The sequence below is a fragment of the Podarcis pityusensis genome (genome assembly GCF_964106645.2).
Source record: "Podarcis pityusensis genome assembly, chromosome: 4".
Classification (NCBI taxonomy): domain Eukaryota; kingdom Metazoa; phylum Chordata; class Lepidosauria; order Squamata; family Lacertidae; genus Podarcis; species Podarcis pityusensis.
This window is the reverse complement of record NC_138027.1, coordinates 31,811,862-31,828,006: the sequence shown is the minus strand read 5'-3', so window position 1 is coordinate 31,828,006 and position 16,145 is coordinate 31,811,862. Positions and strand designations below refer to the sequence as shown.

Genomic DNA, 16,145 nt, shown 5'->3' with positions numbered 1-16,145 from the left:
AGTTTGTGTCATGCTGGACAAACCCCTTGACCATGTTGCATCTGCTTTCCCATGCTGCAGGCAGTGGTGACTGGTGCCCATTGGACCTGGTGGGGCATAAGGCAAGGGACCAATGACAGGCACAATCATAGCCAATGATAGGCAGAGTTTTTTTCCCATCCTCCTTTCTGCTGAGTTCTACAAGGGCAAAACTGAGACTGAGAAGGATGAAACTTATAGGCGGCACCATCCAGTGGTGGAGACTGAAGTCAGATTGTGATTGGTGGGGCAGTGTTCCATTTGCACTAAAGGAGAGATCTCCACTGCCTTTAGGGCTGTTGGCCTTTGAACGCCTCTTGCCTTCAGAGCTCTCAGCTTTCAGGCTGCGTATTGCTTCCTGACCACCACCTGGATTCAAGAGCCGCCATATTTTGTGGGGACAACCCCACTCCTCTGCTTGTCCTCCTAAAGAAGAAACAAAATAAAAAAAATCACTCCAGTAGCACCTTAGAGACCAACTAAGTTTGTTATTGGTATGAGCTTTCGTGTGCATGCACACTTCTTCAGATTTCGTGTGCAGATATGCACACGAAAGCTCATACCAATAACAAACTTGGTTGGTCTCTAAGGTGCTACTGGAAGGAATTTTTTTATTTGGTTTCAACTACGGCAGACCAACACGGCTACCAACCTGTAACTCCTACAGAAGGAGACTGAAAATCTATTTCAAGTGTGGCTTTCTCCCCCAGTGCATTCAAACAGAGCTTCAGATAGCTGTGCTGTGCTTTTCATCCTGCAGGATTTCCCTGGGGCTGTGAAAGATCTCCAGGCGACAAGCTTGCAAATGGGTTCTTAATGCATTCCAAGATGCCCATTTGAAAGAACAAATGTGTATGTACAGAACATTACCTTTGGGAGCCCCACTGGAAATTTCAGGATGGATGTTGAAAATGGAGAGGCCATCAGATTCATCCAGCCTAGCATTGTTGACTCTTACTGGCAGCAGCTCCCCTGGGTCCTGAGCAGAAGAAGGACTTTCCCATTACTTTATGAACATCAAAAACAACAAGAGTGCTGTAGCTCCCTAAAGACTACTATCATGCTATAAGTTTTCATAGACTGGAGCCCACTTCACAAGATGTATGAAGATGCATACTCAGTTGCAAATATATAGTTAAATCGTATTGTATTAGTGGTGTGTGTGTAAGCAGTGAAGCCGGAGGAAAATGAAATGCAAGAAACAGTGACAATTACAATTCAATTGGAGCTATAATGTATACAAAATAAGTATAGTGATAGGTGATAAAACAATCAAGATGGTAATGCTGAGTGAATTAACACCTGTAGCAGGATATGAAACCATTGTCTCTACTCAGATCCAAATGAATAGAACTGAACTTCTTGATTAAATATAATCCAGGAGTTTCACATTGGAACCCATCCCTTGAAATTCCTTTATTCACATTTGGCCTCTTCAACATCAATAGCAGAGCATCCTTGTAGAATGAAATGTTTTCCCACAGGTTTCTGAACACTACCGTTTCCGATGTCATATTTGGGCCCGTATGATTCTTTTATACCTGGACTAGGCTGTTTGCCCTGTGCAGAATGTGGAAGGGCATTTCTGACAGATAATAGTAATGTATATGATGAAGATGAACAAGTAAATCGACCCTTGATGATGTGGCTGACATTTTTGGTTCCTGCAATTGTGTTGCCTGATTTGGTGTGTTGGGAGGACAGAGTTGGTATCTGGGTCAGCTTCAAGCTGCGGTTCCACAGGTTGTGTGGGCCATTGTTGCTGGTGAGTAGCTGTTTCAGCTGAGGGAGATGTATGTAACCAAAGACTGGCCCACCAACCATGGGCCAGGAGAACAAAGCATGTTTGATCTCACTGCTTAAAGTTCTCCCCGTGTGGCTGTATACTGTGAATTACACTATGCATCTGGTAGATTCTAGCTTACGAAAGCTTATTTGTTATTTGCCACAATACTGGTTGTTGTTGTTTTTGTACTGCAACACAGATACTCTAGATACCCTCTGGAAATTGCCTTATATCTACCCCAGCATTGTGTATTCTAATGGGCAGAAGCTCTTTGGGGTCTTAGGCAGAAACTTTCCCCACTGTCTGCTACATGATCCTTTTCAACAGAGATGCTGAGGATTGAACCTGAGACTTAAACCTGAGACTTGCTGCATGGCAAAGCATGTGCTGTGCCACTCAGCTATGCCCCACCCTGCCCAGCCCATTTAAATTTTGCCTCTGCTTTCCCACAAACTGTTTGCTAATTACCTGACCATAGTATCATGGAATTGTAGAGTTGGAAGTAACCACGGGTGTCATCTAGGCCAATTCCCTGCAATGCAGGAATCTTTTGACCAACATGGGGCTCAAACCCAGACCCTGAGATTAAGAGTCTGATGCTTTACCAGCTGAGCTATAGAGGTCTGACGAGGTCAGCCTCTCATCAGTCTGCTGTACTCAAGGCTGGTGAATTACTAAGAGAAGACGAATATGTACATAAAAAGAGACCTAAAAGATGGCATTTATTCATGTGTAGAAGTCAAAACAGAGCTATCCATCATTTAATACCTCTTTAGGAAACATTTAAAGCAACTTAGTGCTTATGTTTGCACTAGATAGAGGCTGCCAGTGTGCACTGTAGGTCAGGTCATTTAAAACCACACTTAAAAGAAACCATCTGATAAATGTACCCCTTGTTTTGGAAACAAAAGGATAGTATTTCATGATAAATATTTATTTATCTAGAGTATTTATAGGGCACTCTTCAGCAATGCTCTCAGAGTGGCAGCTTGCAATAAAATAATCAAACCACAATGCAATACAATGAGTCATAAACATCTCAATAAAACAAGACACAGAGGAGCAATAAATTAAGATAAAAGAGTAACAGTAAATCTCATCAAGCACTTAAAAAACCTGGGCAAATAAAAAGGTTTTTACCTGGCACAGAAAAGAAAACAAGGCTAATGCCAGGTACCTCTATTGGTAGAGGGGATTCCAGAGAATTGGTGCCACAGCAGAGGAGGCGCCTTGTCTTGCTGTCACCACCTCATCTCAGAAGATATGTTGGGAAGGGCTGTTGCTTCATGAAAGAGCACATGCTTTGTGTGCAGAAAGTCCGGGAGGCAGATTTAGGGCAGCACAACTGGTTCCGCCACACTGGGCGCCAAGCCTAGGAGGAGCACTGTAGGACCCTGCCACTATGATGTAGTGAATTGAGCATAACAGAAGGTGATATGCAGGAGCTGGGGTGCCAAATTTTGGCCTCACACAGGGTGCCACTGAAATTTGAAAAACCAGAGTTTGCCCCTCCAGTCAAAGCTGAGACGAGCTCCTTTCTAGAACCTTGGAGAGTTGTTGTCAGTCAGGAGTGAGCTAGGCAGGACAATGGTCTGACTTGGTATATGATAGCTTCTTGTGTTCCTAAGGTGGCAAGACTTTTTACACCCATAAATGTCCATCTGAGAATAGATGCCCCTTCAAAGAACCTGGTGCTGAGCCACTTAGGATTTTGTAGGTCAGAACCAATACTTTGAATTGTACCTGGAAATGGATCACTGAGATGTGCTCCATATATTTGGCCATGCTGCTGCATTTTGCTCTTACTGTTGAACAGCACATTTCAAAATTCTAAATGAGATGTTTAGTTGATGCATATACAGATTCATTCTATCATCTATCTATCTATCTATCTATCTATCTGGCATGACCTGCAAGCCCTGTGACAAGTATATGGCTTTTTCCATGCATGCTTTCTTCAGAGGCATTGCCAAAATCCTGAAGCTCTGGGGACGGGTCCTTTGCAGTAGTTGCCACAGGTCTGTGCTGACCATGGAAGGAAAGTGGCAGTTCAAGCCTACAGCTCCTAAAAGCTATGGAGAGAGTGCTTTCAAAGTCTCCTTGAATGTTGCAGAGCATGGGCTGAACATATTGGTGTGGTCAGCACAGAACATCATTGTAGAGTGGCAGTTGCTATGGGAACGGTGTACCGGTGTTGAGTGATAGGCAGCTCACCTATCTTCCCTAATAAGTATAAAGTGTCTCTCTTAAGAGTTCAAATTATAATAAATATGGGATTGGCTTAGCATGTTGAATATGGAATGGAAGCCACATGCTGGATTTTCATTCTTTAATGCTGCATAATAGTAGTAACATGTTTTTCTACTATTAACTTTGCTTATTACAGCAAGTACCAGGAATGAGGAAAATGAAAGCCTCCTGTAATTGCTTTATGTTTGCTATGTGTGTTCTGCGATATGCTTGCCCAAACACCCTAACTAACTTTCACTGAATGTATTTGCTCGAGAGATTTCTAATCAAACCTCCCCTCTCTTTTCTTCTCCCCACAAAAGGTTGAAAAAAATGATGACATTGACCAAAAGATTGAACAAGATGGCATCAAACCAGAAGATAAAGCTCATAAGGCAGCCACCAAAATTCAGGCTAGCTTCCGTGGACACATAACAAGGAAAAAGCTCAAGGGGGAGAAGAAGGGAGATTCCCAAACTACTGATGTTGAAGCTGGTGAGAAGAAGGAGGAAGTCCTCGCCAATGGCTTGGCGGATGGCAAAGCTGCTATTACAGAAGCTGCTCCAACTGAGAATGCCCTGCCTGCCGATGGCAGCAAAGGAGGAAGCACTCCAGCAGATGAGAAGCAGGGGGAGGGCACAGCTGACACTGGTTCAGAACAACCTGCCACAAAGGCCACTACTCCCGCTGCCCCGTCGGAGGAAAAGTCCGCTGCTGTTGCCGCTGAAACGGAAAGTGCCACTAAAGCTTCTACCGATAATTCACCATCCTTGAAGGCCGAGGAAGCCCAAGTCAAGGAGGAACCTAAACAAGCCGAAGTGCCTGCCACTGTCACTACTGCCGTTACCCCCACTGCTGCAGAGGATGCTACTGCCAAGGCAACAGCGCAACCCCAAACAGACACAGCGGAGAGTAGCCAAACCGAAGAGAAGACAGGTACGCTAACAATAGCAAGGGAGGAAAGCTGTCTTGGAAAGGAGATAAGAGTGGTGATGTGTGAGCTAGGAAATGGGGATTAACATTAGGATTAAGCCACCAGTGGTCCTTCATGAGAACAGGGCAGGTGTAGCTTTAAAGCAGGCAGCCATCTATCCTAAATGAAAGTTGGCAGTTGACTGGCTCTGTGGTACTGCTCCATGATAGAGGAACCCAATTTACAGTCCTTGGGCTTTGACATGACCAGCAAGAGATTTATCTCCCTTGCTCTCCCCTGCAAACCTCATAAGGAGGTTTCACCCATAAGGAAAACAAACCTATTTTCAAACATTATGAGAGATACATTTTAAGTGTTGCAAGAGAGAAGTTTCAAAAACTCTGGGCGCTCAAAAGATTTTGAGCCTTGTCCACCATGATAGGGTTGGGTTGGGTGTCATAACATACCCACAGCCACCAGATTATACCATTTATAATAAAGTTGCCATAACATCTGTCCATTTCTGTCCATGACTACTGCATTGCCTGATAGATCCGCAACCCAGGGCAGCTGATTTGAGGGGTGATTGATGAGAGAGCAGTAAATGGTCAGCAATTTAATTTATTGTTGTATTTATACATCCAAAAGGTGGGGAGAGGTGTTCAGGTGCCAGAATAACTTGACCAGCTTTGGGTACTGTGTGTCTTGACTGGGCAGTGGGGTGGAGTGTGAGGTTGAGTAGTGCAATTTACTGTTCTACCCCAGGCAGCAAACTGCCTTGGGCCAGCACAGATTGAATTTTTTAGTTTATTTCATAAAATGCATACACCGATTGATTGAAAATCAACAACCACCACCCTCAAAGTGGTTTACAAAAGAGAAAACGGTAAAATCAGAAAATTTCACAACCATACTTTTAAACCTACAAAAGTTAAAATACTAAAAACAAATTAAAATCACTTCAACTTTCTAAGCATCTGGGTAGGCTTGTTGGAACAAGAATGTTTTTAGCAGGTGCCTAAAAGAGTACAGTGGAGACGTCTGCTTGATCTCAAGAGGCACAGAATTCCAAAGTGGGGGTGCTGCCACACTAAATGATTGAATTCTTACTAATGTGGAATGGGTATTGTGTGGCACTTGTAGTAGTGCCAATTCCACCAATCGAAGCTATTGAGTGGGCACATGCAGGGTATAACAAATGGACACAAATGGCAAAAAGGCAAAATGATAGTGGTAAGGTCAGCTGGAGGTTTGTGGTGCAAGGGTGATAAGGGGAAGACAATAGGCTTTGGTGTGATAACCCAGAAAAGGTGGCTTATAATTGCAAAATCTGAAACCAGCATAGGAATTGTGCAGGTGGGCTCTATACTGGAGACTTAAACTACTAGTGTTTCCCTCTCCCCATCTAGCTCAAGCATCCTGTTCTCAAAGTGGCCAACCAGCAGTTTTTGGGAAGCCGGCCAGCAGAACCTGAGCAAAACAACACTCACCCCACTTGTGATTCTCAACAATTATTATTTAGGGGCATGCCACACAGCAATTATGGCTAGTAACCATTAATAGCCTTATTCTCCAAACAGCAATAAGCAAATAGTAAAATGTACAGCGTATCAGGCAGAAAGAGCAGCCAAACTGAAATGTATCCATTCCTCCTTGGGTCATGTTTTCGTATGGCTCGATTCCAAATGACTTCAATGGAGATGGGCCAGAGATGATTTTGAATCACAGTTTCTGCCAAATTGATCTGTAAATCTCATGGGAAAGCAATGTCTCCAGTACCATAAAGCTAGTAATCTAAAACTTTGAGTGGGATGAACTGAATAAGCAAGGACACATAGGTTATGTGTATAATAAACTTCACAATTCTGGTTGACAAGGGTAAATTATTGTCAGCAGGAACTGAGCTTTTCTTGCTGGGGCCAGGGAGAAGAAAGAGGTGGGGGAAGGGATGGCATAGAAGATGCTTAGGGGCATTTTCAGTCAATAGGCATGTTGAAAGAGGCTGAAAAGCTCATTTGCTCCCGTGTAGTCCAATTAATCTCTGTGGAACTGTGCCAGAGCAAATGGGCAGTGGAATATGGTCTGTGAATAGACACTGGGTGCAGATGGCCCATCCTCAACTATGGCAAACCTTGCACGATCCTCCACTGAGTTCTGATTTAAATATTCCATTCTTTCATTTTCTGAATCAACCAATAGGCAGAGAGAGGCTTGTCTTGTAACAATTACAGTGGCGCCATACACAAGGCAAGCATGGAAGCTTGGTTATGCCATGTATACAGTGGTTTCGCTCCTTCCTCCTGGGCCGTGTTCAGAAAGTGGTGGTGGGGGATGAGTGTTCAGACCCCTGGGCGCTCACTTGTGGGGTGCCTCAGGGTTCCGTCCTCTCCCCCATGCTTTTTAACATCTATATGAAGCCGCTGGGAGAGATCATCAGGGGATTTGGACTGGGTGTCCATCAATATGCAGATGATACCCAGCTCTACCTCTCTTTCAAATCAGAACCAGTGAAGGCGGTGAAGGTCCTGTGTGAGTGCCTGGAGGCGGTTGGAGGATGGATGGCGGCTAATGGATTGAAGTTGAATCCTGACAAGACAGAAGTATTGTTTTTGGGGGACAGGGGGCGGGCTGGTGTGGAGGACTCCCTGGTCCTGAATAGGGTAACTGTGCCCCTGAAGGACCAGGTGCGCAGCCTGGGAGTCATTTTGGACTCACAGCTGTCCATGGAGGCGCAGGTCAATTCTGTATCCAGGGCAGCTGTCTACCAACTCCACCTGGTACGCAGGCTGAGACCCTACCTGCCCGCGGACTGTCTCGCCAGAGTGGTGCATGCTCTGGTTATCTCCCGCTTGGACTACTGCAATGCGCTCTACGTGGGGCTACCTTTGAAGGTGACCCGGAAACTACAATTAATCCAGAATGCGGCAGCTAGACTGGTGACTGGGGGCAGCCACCGAGACCACATAACACCGGTCTTGAAAGACCTACATTGGCTCCCAGTACGTTTCCGAGCACAATTCAAAGTGTTGGTGTTGACCTTTAAAGCCCTAAACGGCCTCGGCCCAGTATACCTGAAGGAGCGTCTCCACCCCCATCGTTCTGCCCGGACGCTGAGGTCCAGCGCCGAGGGCCTTCTGGCGGTTCCCTCATTGCGAGAAGCAAAGCTACAGGGAACCAGGCAGAGGGCCTTCTCGGTAGTGGCGCCCGCCCTGTGGAACGCCCTCCCATCAGATGTCAAAGCAATAAATAACTACCTGACATTTAGAAGGCATCTTAAGGCAGCCCTGTTCAGGGAAGCTTTTAATCTGTGATATTTTACTGTATTTTTGGTTTCTATGGAAGCCGCCCAGAGTGGCTGGGGAAACCCAGCCAGATGGGCGGGGTACAAATAATAAATTATTATTATTATTATTATTATTATTATTATTATGTATCAGTTTTGATTGTATTATGAAAGCACAGTGCCATGTATGCATTGTGTTACAATAATACCAGTGTAACTTACTGTGAGGAGGCCAAGAAGCCTTAGGTTGCCCATGGCTTGGCTCTAAAGTTGTCACTGAACTTCTCCCTCCAGTGAAGTTTTTCATCAGAAAGATAGCAAGGAGTGGGAGGAGAGGAACAATGACAAAATAAAAAACTTAGATTCAACAGCCCAGTAAATTGGCAACATTGCTAGGTAGAACTGGTTCACCCAAACTATTCAGCAACTTACGCCCTAAATAGCTGAAAGATTGCCTCCATCCCTACAGCCTCTCTTGGATATTAGACTCAGGAAAGGAGCTTTCTTGGTAGTTCTGCCACCCTCAGAAGTGCAGGAAATGCAGCCCAGGCTTTCTCTGTGGCAGCTCCTACATTGTGGAACACCCTCTCTGCAGATATGCATCTTGCATCTTCATTATACAGTTTCAGCCGTATGCTGAAGACATACCTCTTTGTCTTGGACTCTGAGAATTCAGGTATTTTTGTGGGACCCATCCCCTCTATATTTGGGTTAAACTGAAGCTTTTGCTTCAGATTGTTTTACTTGCCTTTATAATTGCATATAAATTGTTTACTTCTTTTATTTTGTTTAAATTGTGTAATTGTATTGCTGTAACCTGCCCTGGGACCTTACAGTGAATGGTGGGTTAGAAATCCAATAAATAACAAAACAAATATTTGACAGAAACGGGCAAATTTGGATGCTCCTGAGCAGGCAAAACATCTTCAGGTATTTCAAGAGGAATTTCCAAGGTTCCATCTAGGATTTAACACTATACTTCAATTCCAGGCTCTTTGAACAGTTCACATGCCAGCCTGGAGATCATGCTCCATTTCACACAGCTGACTCAGCTTATTAAAACTAGACCATGAATTCTGCAACAAAACCTATCTTTCCTTGAACAGATGAGAAGTTTGAGGGCTTTCCTCTACCCTTTGGATCATAGTAGCAAAACCATTGCAAAGCCAATACAAAAAGTGATAGGATTGATTATATTAGAATGAATTGTAGGATAGTAGTGAGAAATTGATTGAGCTGATTGAGCTATTAGTGGAAAATTGATTGGTTTTTTTTTTTTTTTGCTTGGAATTAAGCTGAGCAAAAATCAATGTTTGCTTAGCTTAATTGGCTCTAAATTAACATTGTCCAAACATTTCATAAAATTGTGAAATGAAGACAGGAATAAAAATGTGTGTGTCTACCGATGATGCCATTTTGTGGGCCCTCTTGGATACAAAGTGGAATTAAAATAGATTGGGTGAGTGAATATTCACTTTCCCTTTAAACTATAATTGAAAGGCGAGCAGGGCCACTTAACTGCTTTCATGGCACACCATGAAAAGGTGCTTGCTCACCTCATAAATGCTCCACCCTACTGTCTTCACAGTCAGGTGCCTACCTTTAATCCACTTCCCACGAAGTAGATCCTTTCCTTCTCTCCCCTTAATGACCTGAGGGTGCTCTATGGTATACACCATGCATTACTCTCTAAAGGGGCCAATGACAGCTGGCTTGGAGTGTGAAAGGTGGACCTCAACTTTCGTAGGAATTTCCTGAGTCTTCATAGAGATGCCTGACACTTGCTCTAAAAATCGTTGGCATTATTATTTCAGTGAGCAAAGGCTGGCACTGTAATTGGTAGTGGAAGGCTGCCAACAAATAAATAAATCTAGTTGGCTACAAGATGGTATCATTGGCTGGCTAATTTCCAAGGCACACTTGGCTCCCACTATTACAAAAAAGTAAATGCAGGTCAGCCCACATTTTTGCAGTGGTGTTCATCTGGAATAAATCTTCCTATAGTTACTGCCTCAATCTTCTAATTCAAGGACATGATCTCATGGGTGACATTGACAGTAGACATACCCTTCCCTTTATTTGTCCTATGTTTGGGAAACCATGATGTCATCTGAAATCGAGCAGTATGCAGGAATTGCCTAGTGCATTAAGTTACTGTAATAATCAAGATACTTCAGGACTTACAATTATAATAATCATTTTTATTTCTTAACATCTGGCACAACTGAGCTGGAATGTCTCTTGTGCGGGATCCATTGAAGCGATTGAAACATGCAACTTTTTCTTGTAGAGATGTGGACATGCACTGATCTTTTACAAAAATGCTTGCTTAAAACTGATATTGCATAGGACAGGCATCCCCAAACTCGGACCTCCAGATGTTTTGGGGCTACAATTCCCATCATCCCTGACCACTGGGCTGTTAGCTAGGGATGATGGGAGTTGTGGTCCCAAAACACCTGGAGGGCCGAGTTTGGAGGTGCATGGTATAGGAAGTCCAGGTTCCCTCTCTTCTATCCTGTAAAGATAGTCCCTACATTTGGAATTTACTCAACCTTTCTCATATAAGGATCACTACTGAACTTGGAAAATGCAACTGCTTCCCCCTAAGGTTCAGAAAATAGCTCAGTTTATTCTGAGTTCCATTATGCTACTGATGCTATCTCTCTGTCAACTTGTGAGCCACCAGGCTACCTTGTTTGTGCACATAACGTGCGCTATCTCAAGGGGTGGGATGGAGCCTTGAGTGAGCATAGGATTCTAACTTGGTTCCTCTCACACTTCATGTCCACTGTGCAGGTGGTACTGCTCTTGTGTAAGGGCTCTACCAGGATCAATGTCCTTCCAAGGCCTAAGTATCTCTGTGCTGGCATAAAGATTTTTACAGTGGCACAGTGATGTCCTCTGCCAGATCATGAGGTCCTATCCTGCCTGCTGGGCATAATTTGAAGATATGATTGTTCTGAAAGTCACTGCAAAGTTATCACATATATACCAGCTATTGCTCTAAAGCAATAAAAAGACAATTTCGGGTAGATCACCTGGCTGGAAAAGGCCAGGTTTTCATGTGACAATGATCTCAAGGGTTACATAGCTATCTGAAGAAGAAAGTATGCCTCTGTACTCAGGAAAGTCAAATTATGCATGTAAAGCTGGCAAAATCTCTCTCTCTCTTTTAATGTGGCACTGTATCTTTGCTGCATTGTTCTACATTAAGGCTTTCTCTGTTTCGCCACGTTCTCAGGTTGTTTTAGGGGTCTGTATATCTCAAGAACCTATGGATAACTATTCCATTCTACTTTCAGTTTCCTGGTGGACATGGATCTCTGTAGATGGTTTCCAAAATGTTTGAAAAGCTCTATTTTATTTCATACAGGATAGTGGTAAAGAGACACATTTCAGCTACTTTGGGTATCACTTGTGCATACAGGAAATGTCAGCTGTAATATAAAATGTATGAAGAAATCTAGTTCTAATGTGACCATTTTATCGGAGTATTTGAAACACGATGCTTTGTAGCTGCTATCACACTGAGCAAATTTAGTGCCTATTCCAATTTCACTTGCATTAATCCAGAGATCTATGCACTGATTTCTATTAAGTGAGCAAACACACTGGCTCCCCTGTGATGGCAATGGAAGGATTAACTATAATGTTCAATCTAGCTATGCAATGTGTAATTTCCTTCTTCACAAGCTCTGTATAACAAGGGCCACATGTATGTCTAAACTTGAAATCATATGCAACCTTGCATTCTCCTGTGCAATGAAATCCAGTGTGGAACTCCTTGTTCTTCCCTGTTTGTTTCTGGTCAGGAATGTTTATTGGCTTTATTGCTAATTACGAATGTTTTGCAAATACTCCCTCCCTCTCATAGATTGCATTTCCACTTTTAATACCAAGGAGTGATAAGTGCTTTCCCCATATTCTGGTATTACAACTAGGGTTCGGCAACCTATGATATTGCTGGACTTTCAACTGCCATGATCCCTAACCATGCTGGCTGATGGGAGATGGTTTGTTTTATTTATGAATACTTTGTATTATTATTTGTGTATTACTGCAGCATTTTTATAATACTGTTATTGTTTAACTTAACAACATTTTTCATCACCTTGTAAGAAATTTTCTGAAAAGGGGACTATAGATTACTTAAGGATGGGATTCACTTAACAAACTGTGTCAGCGGAAATCCTGCACATTGTCAGTGGTTTCTGCAATGGGGCTCCCCACTCTCCTCCTCCCATGCACTCCCCATAATTGGCTCAGGAGTGGGGTGAAGAACCCCGCCCCCAGAACCGCACATGTAGGAGACGGGTGATTGTTCCATCTGGCAAGCTGCAACGCTTGCACAGACTGAACGACCACCACAGTGCTACCTTGAATTTTACCCAGAATAATTAAACAGCAAAAGGTGGTTCACAGGTTCCCTAGTCATGGCTTTGGACATTTGGCAGAAGGGCTTTCCTGGTGATTTGCTGACTGTTCCCAAGGACTTCCGGGACTTCCGGGGTGGCGCCATCGGCAATGGCGGACTCCCTCTGATCTGGAGGGACTAGCTCCGTGCGAAACGGGTCTTTTCCGCTACGGCGAAGCGGGGACCCTTTTAAAAATCACAGGCGGATGAAGCCTGTGACCATGGGACTCGGCGGGCACCCTTAGCGTCCCCTCCAACCCACAAAGGAACCCACTAACGGGCTCCGAAGCGAAGAGGGGGAAGTGGCGCGGTGCTGAGAGTCAACTGCTTTTTCCGTGGAGCGAAGCCGCATAGCCATTGCCGGAGAGCGCTGCCTTTTTCCTGGGACAATTTGGCTTCTAAAATAATCACCTGTGAGTACTTAAATTTCGGACAATTGGACTTTAAATAAGGACTTGCGAGCAGAAAGGAATTGGACTTAAAAATTTACTTCAATTTGGCACTGAAACGGGAAGGTCTAAACAGGAAGTCAGCCTTCCGTTTCTTTGTAGACAGAATAAAGCAAAGACAACGTAAACTAGAGCTCAGAAAATTGCTTGTAAAAGATTAACTTTCATCATTTAAAATTGTTGAACCCCCCTTCGGAAGCAGGAGAAGAAGGGGGATCTTTTTCGGACTGTTTAAACCTGCAGAAGTGAGTTTAAAGTAAAGTAACTTTCCACCGTCCTGATCCTGGAGCGGGGTGTCAGGACTGACATTTGAAGCTCATTGACCAGAGATAAACGCTTTTGACAGATAGCTAAAAGAAGAGAAACATAGTGATTCCACTGTTCCCTTTCGCATTTTAAAGGAACAAATATCGACAAAATATCTCAAAAAGGAAACTTTGTTGCTAGATTCGTCCTTAAAAGAAAGAACAAATATAAGTTTTCCCCCTAGAGGGAGACTGTGAAACTGTAACTAATTCCAGGGAGCTTGCAGCTGTTATAGATTACAATTGTGGGAAATAGACTTGTGACCTTGTAGGACAATGTATTCAGAAGCTCTGTTGTGTGCTCTCTGTAAAACAAATGCCCTACTGGAACAGTTAAATGAGAATACGGATTTGATGACTAATGCGGTCAGAATTTTTGAACAGGCAGTGGGAAACTATATGGAGCCCACCCAGGAATTAAATCAGGAGTGTGCCCTGACAGAACAGATAAGAGAAGAGGATGTTGCTGAATCTTGGGCGCCAGAGATGGAGGGAGCTGTGGCCCTGCAGGAACATGAGCTTTTGGATTTGACAAATGAACTTGGAAAAAGCCAGATTTGGAAAGATAAGGTTTGGACTGGTTTGGAAATGGGGGGTTGGATAGACCCCCCTATGCAGGGATGTTTGGACTTTCCAAGTCTGGCAATGGGCCGTGAGATGTTTGGGGCTGTGGGGGCTCTTAATCTTGGAGGGATTCTGAAACATGTTTTTAAATACCACATGGAGTTTAGTCTGGACTTTGGAAAAGGGGCTGATTTGTTGAAAAGGGTCAAAAACATTACTAAGCTGGAGTTCCCACGAGTGAAAGGAGAATATGAAGAAGAGCTGCGGAAGGGACATGGAAGAGACTTAAGGACCTCGGATATAAGGTTACCAGGTTAATGCGCTAGATCAATGGGATAAAGAGGACTGACAAAACCCGGGACCAGGAGGAAGGGATGCTGGATGAAGATTGGATTGTTTTTATTTCTTTCTTTTTATTACTAGGATTGTTTTATAAAATTGATGAATGTTAGAAAAATGTTGGAACGAAATTACTTGGCTCTAGCAAAAATGTCTAAAGAATTAGGTAAGAATATTATGGTTATGAGAAGTTGGTAAAAATAAGAGTTAAGTTTTAAGTTTTAAGGTTTTCTATAAGATAAGATGAAAATAGATTAAGGTAATGTAATGACAGAATATTATGAAATATGGAAAGGATTTGCTGCGATAATTAATAACTAGGATACAAAAAAAGGGAGGAGGAGGAGGTCAAAGAAAGAAGGTAATGAAAGTTGAGGATTCGAGAATGATGGATTTGTTTTTATCTGTTTGTGGTGTATTTTTGTTTTTTTCAATCTTCATTGTTTGATGTGGTTTGTTTTCTCTTTGTTTTCTCTTTTTTCTTTTTCTGCTGTGTTCTTTTCTGTAATTCTAAAAAAATTTCAATAAATATCTTTTTTTTTTTAAAAAAGGAAGTCACATGGTTCCTCCTTGGTCCCCTTTTAAATTATGTCTCTTAATAAGGAGACACGGAACCATTTAGGCTTTCCTAAGTCAGTTTTCTGCCTGAAGTAGAGTACCAAATGATGTCACTCAGCCCATGTCTTATTCCAGCTTATTTGAGAGTCGCCAGGCACCCATTCTGTTAACTTTTATGAATCAGGTTGAGACACATTTACTCTCTCAGCCATTTTAATTGGAAGTATGTTAAATATTGGAAGGATGCTATGTTAGCTGTTGCTTTCACATCTAATTGGCATTTAATCATCTCAAATTTTGCTGATTTTAATTGTTTAATTGTATATATTATATTGCTGTAGTTACTCAGCTTTATTGTACAATGTAAACTGCCCTGGGATAAATATTATGGATACCATATAAAAGCCTTGACTGTCTGAATGAATGAATGAATATTTTTAGAATATGTTATTGCAGCACGATCCCATGTCTGTTCAAAAGTAAGTCCTATTGAATGAAATGGGGCTTACTCACAGGTAAGTGAGGTTGGGATTGCAGAGTTAGTTACCATAAGTATTCTTCACTGTAAAAATCTCATCTCTCATCACCAAGATCACCCTTAGAGAAAGCAACTCTCATCATGTAGCCCTTTTGTTCCAAAGGGGTTTTCTCATCCCCTACTTCAAAGCCAGCTCTCATCTATCTTCCCCAGGTAACCTGAGCAGCAAAACAGACTTCAGCACAAAGATGGATTCTTCTTTAAAATCTACGACAACAACAACAACAACAACAACAACAACAACAACAACAACCAGTCAATGTCTCTAGCTTCCGCATCCTCCTAGGAACCTGCATATTAATTGCATCCCAGTGAGGAAATAGCTTCAAACATGCTTGTCTCTGATCAGCTCGATCAAAGTTTTTGAGAGCTAGGGATTGGGAATTAGATACTCTTTTAATGCAGAAGAGCCAGCAGACTGGCTGGACCCATAGAAATGTTGTCCCACAACTTCTAAATAAGGATAGTTCAGAAGTTCAGAAATCATTCTCTCTACTGCTGTTTATGCTCTGTGTCCTAAAGGGGGATCTGTGCTATCCCAGGTCCTGATACTGGTTTTTGTTATTGGTGGAATGAACATGCTGCCATGTTAATCAAAATCTCTTCCAGGGAAGCGGAAAGGGGAATTGATTTTTAACTTCAGGAATCATCTGGAAATATCTTCACTTCTAACATAAGATAACTTTTGCCTTTTGTCTATCCGGAGCATGCCCTCTCTTAAGAATCGACATTTCATTTTATTTCTT

The 16,145-nt window shown here is 42.8% G+C and overlaps 1 protein-coding gene across 1 annotated transcript in view; it reads left to right on the top strand.

Moving 5' to 3' along the window:
* GAP43 (growth associated protein 43) overlaps positions 1–16,145 on the top strand; it is a 60,455-nt gene that overhangs the window by 26,880 nt on the left and 17,430 nt on the right. The window contains exon 2 of the mRNA XM_081004339.1: positions 4,357–4,969. Within this exon, the coding sequence (XP_080860465.1) occupies positions 4,357–4,969 (613 nt within the window). The remainder of the gene's footprint in view (positions 1–4,356; positions 4,970–16,145) is intronic.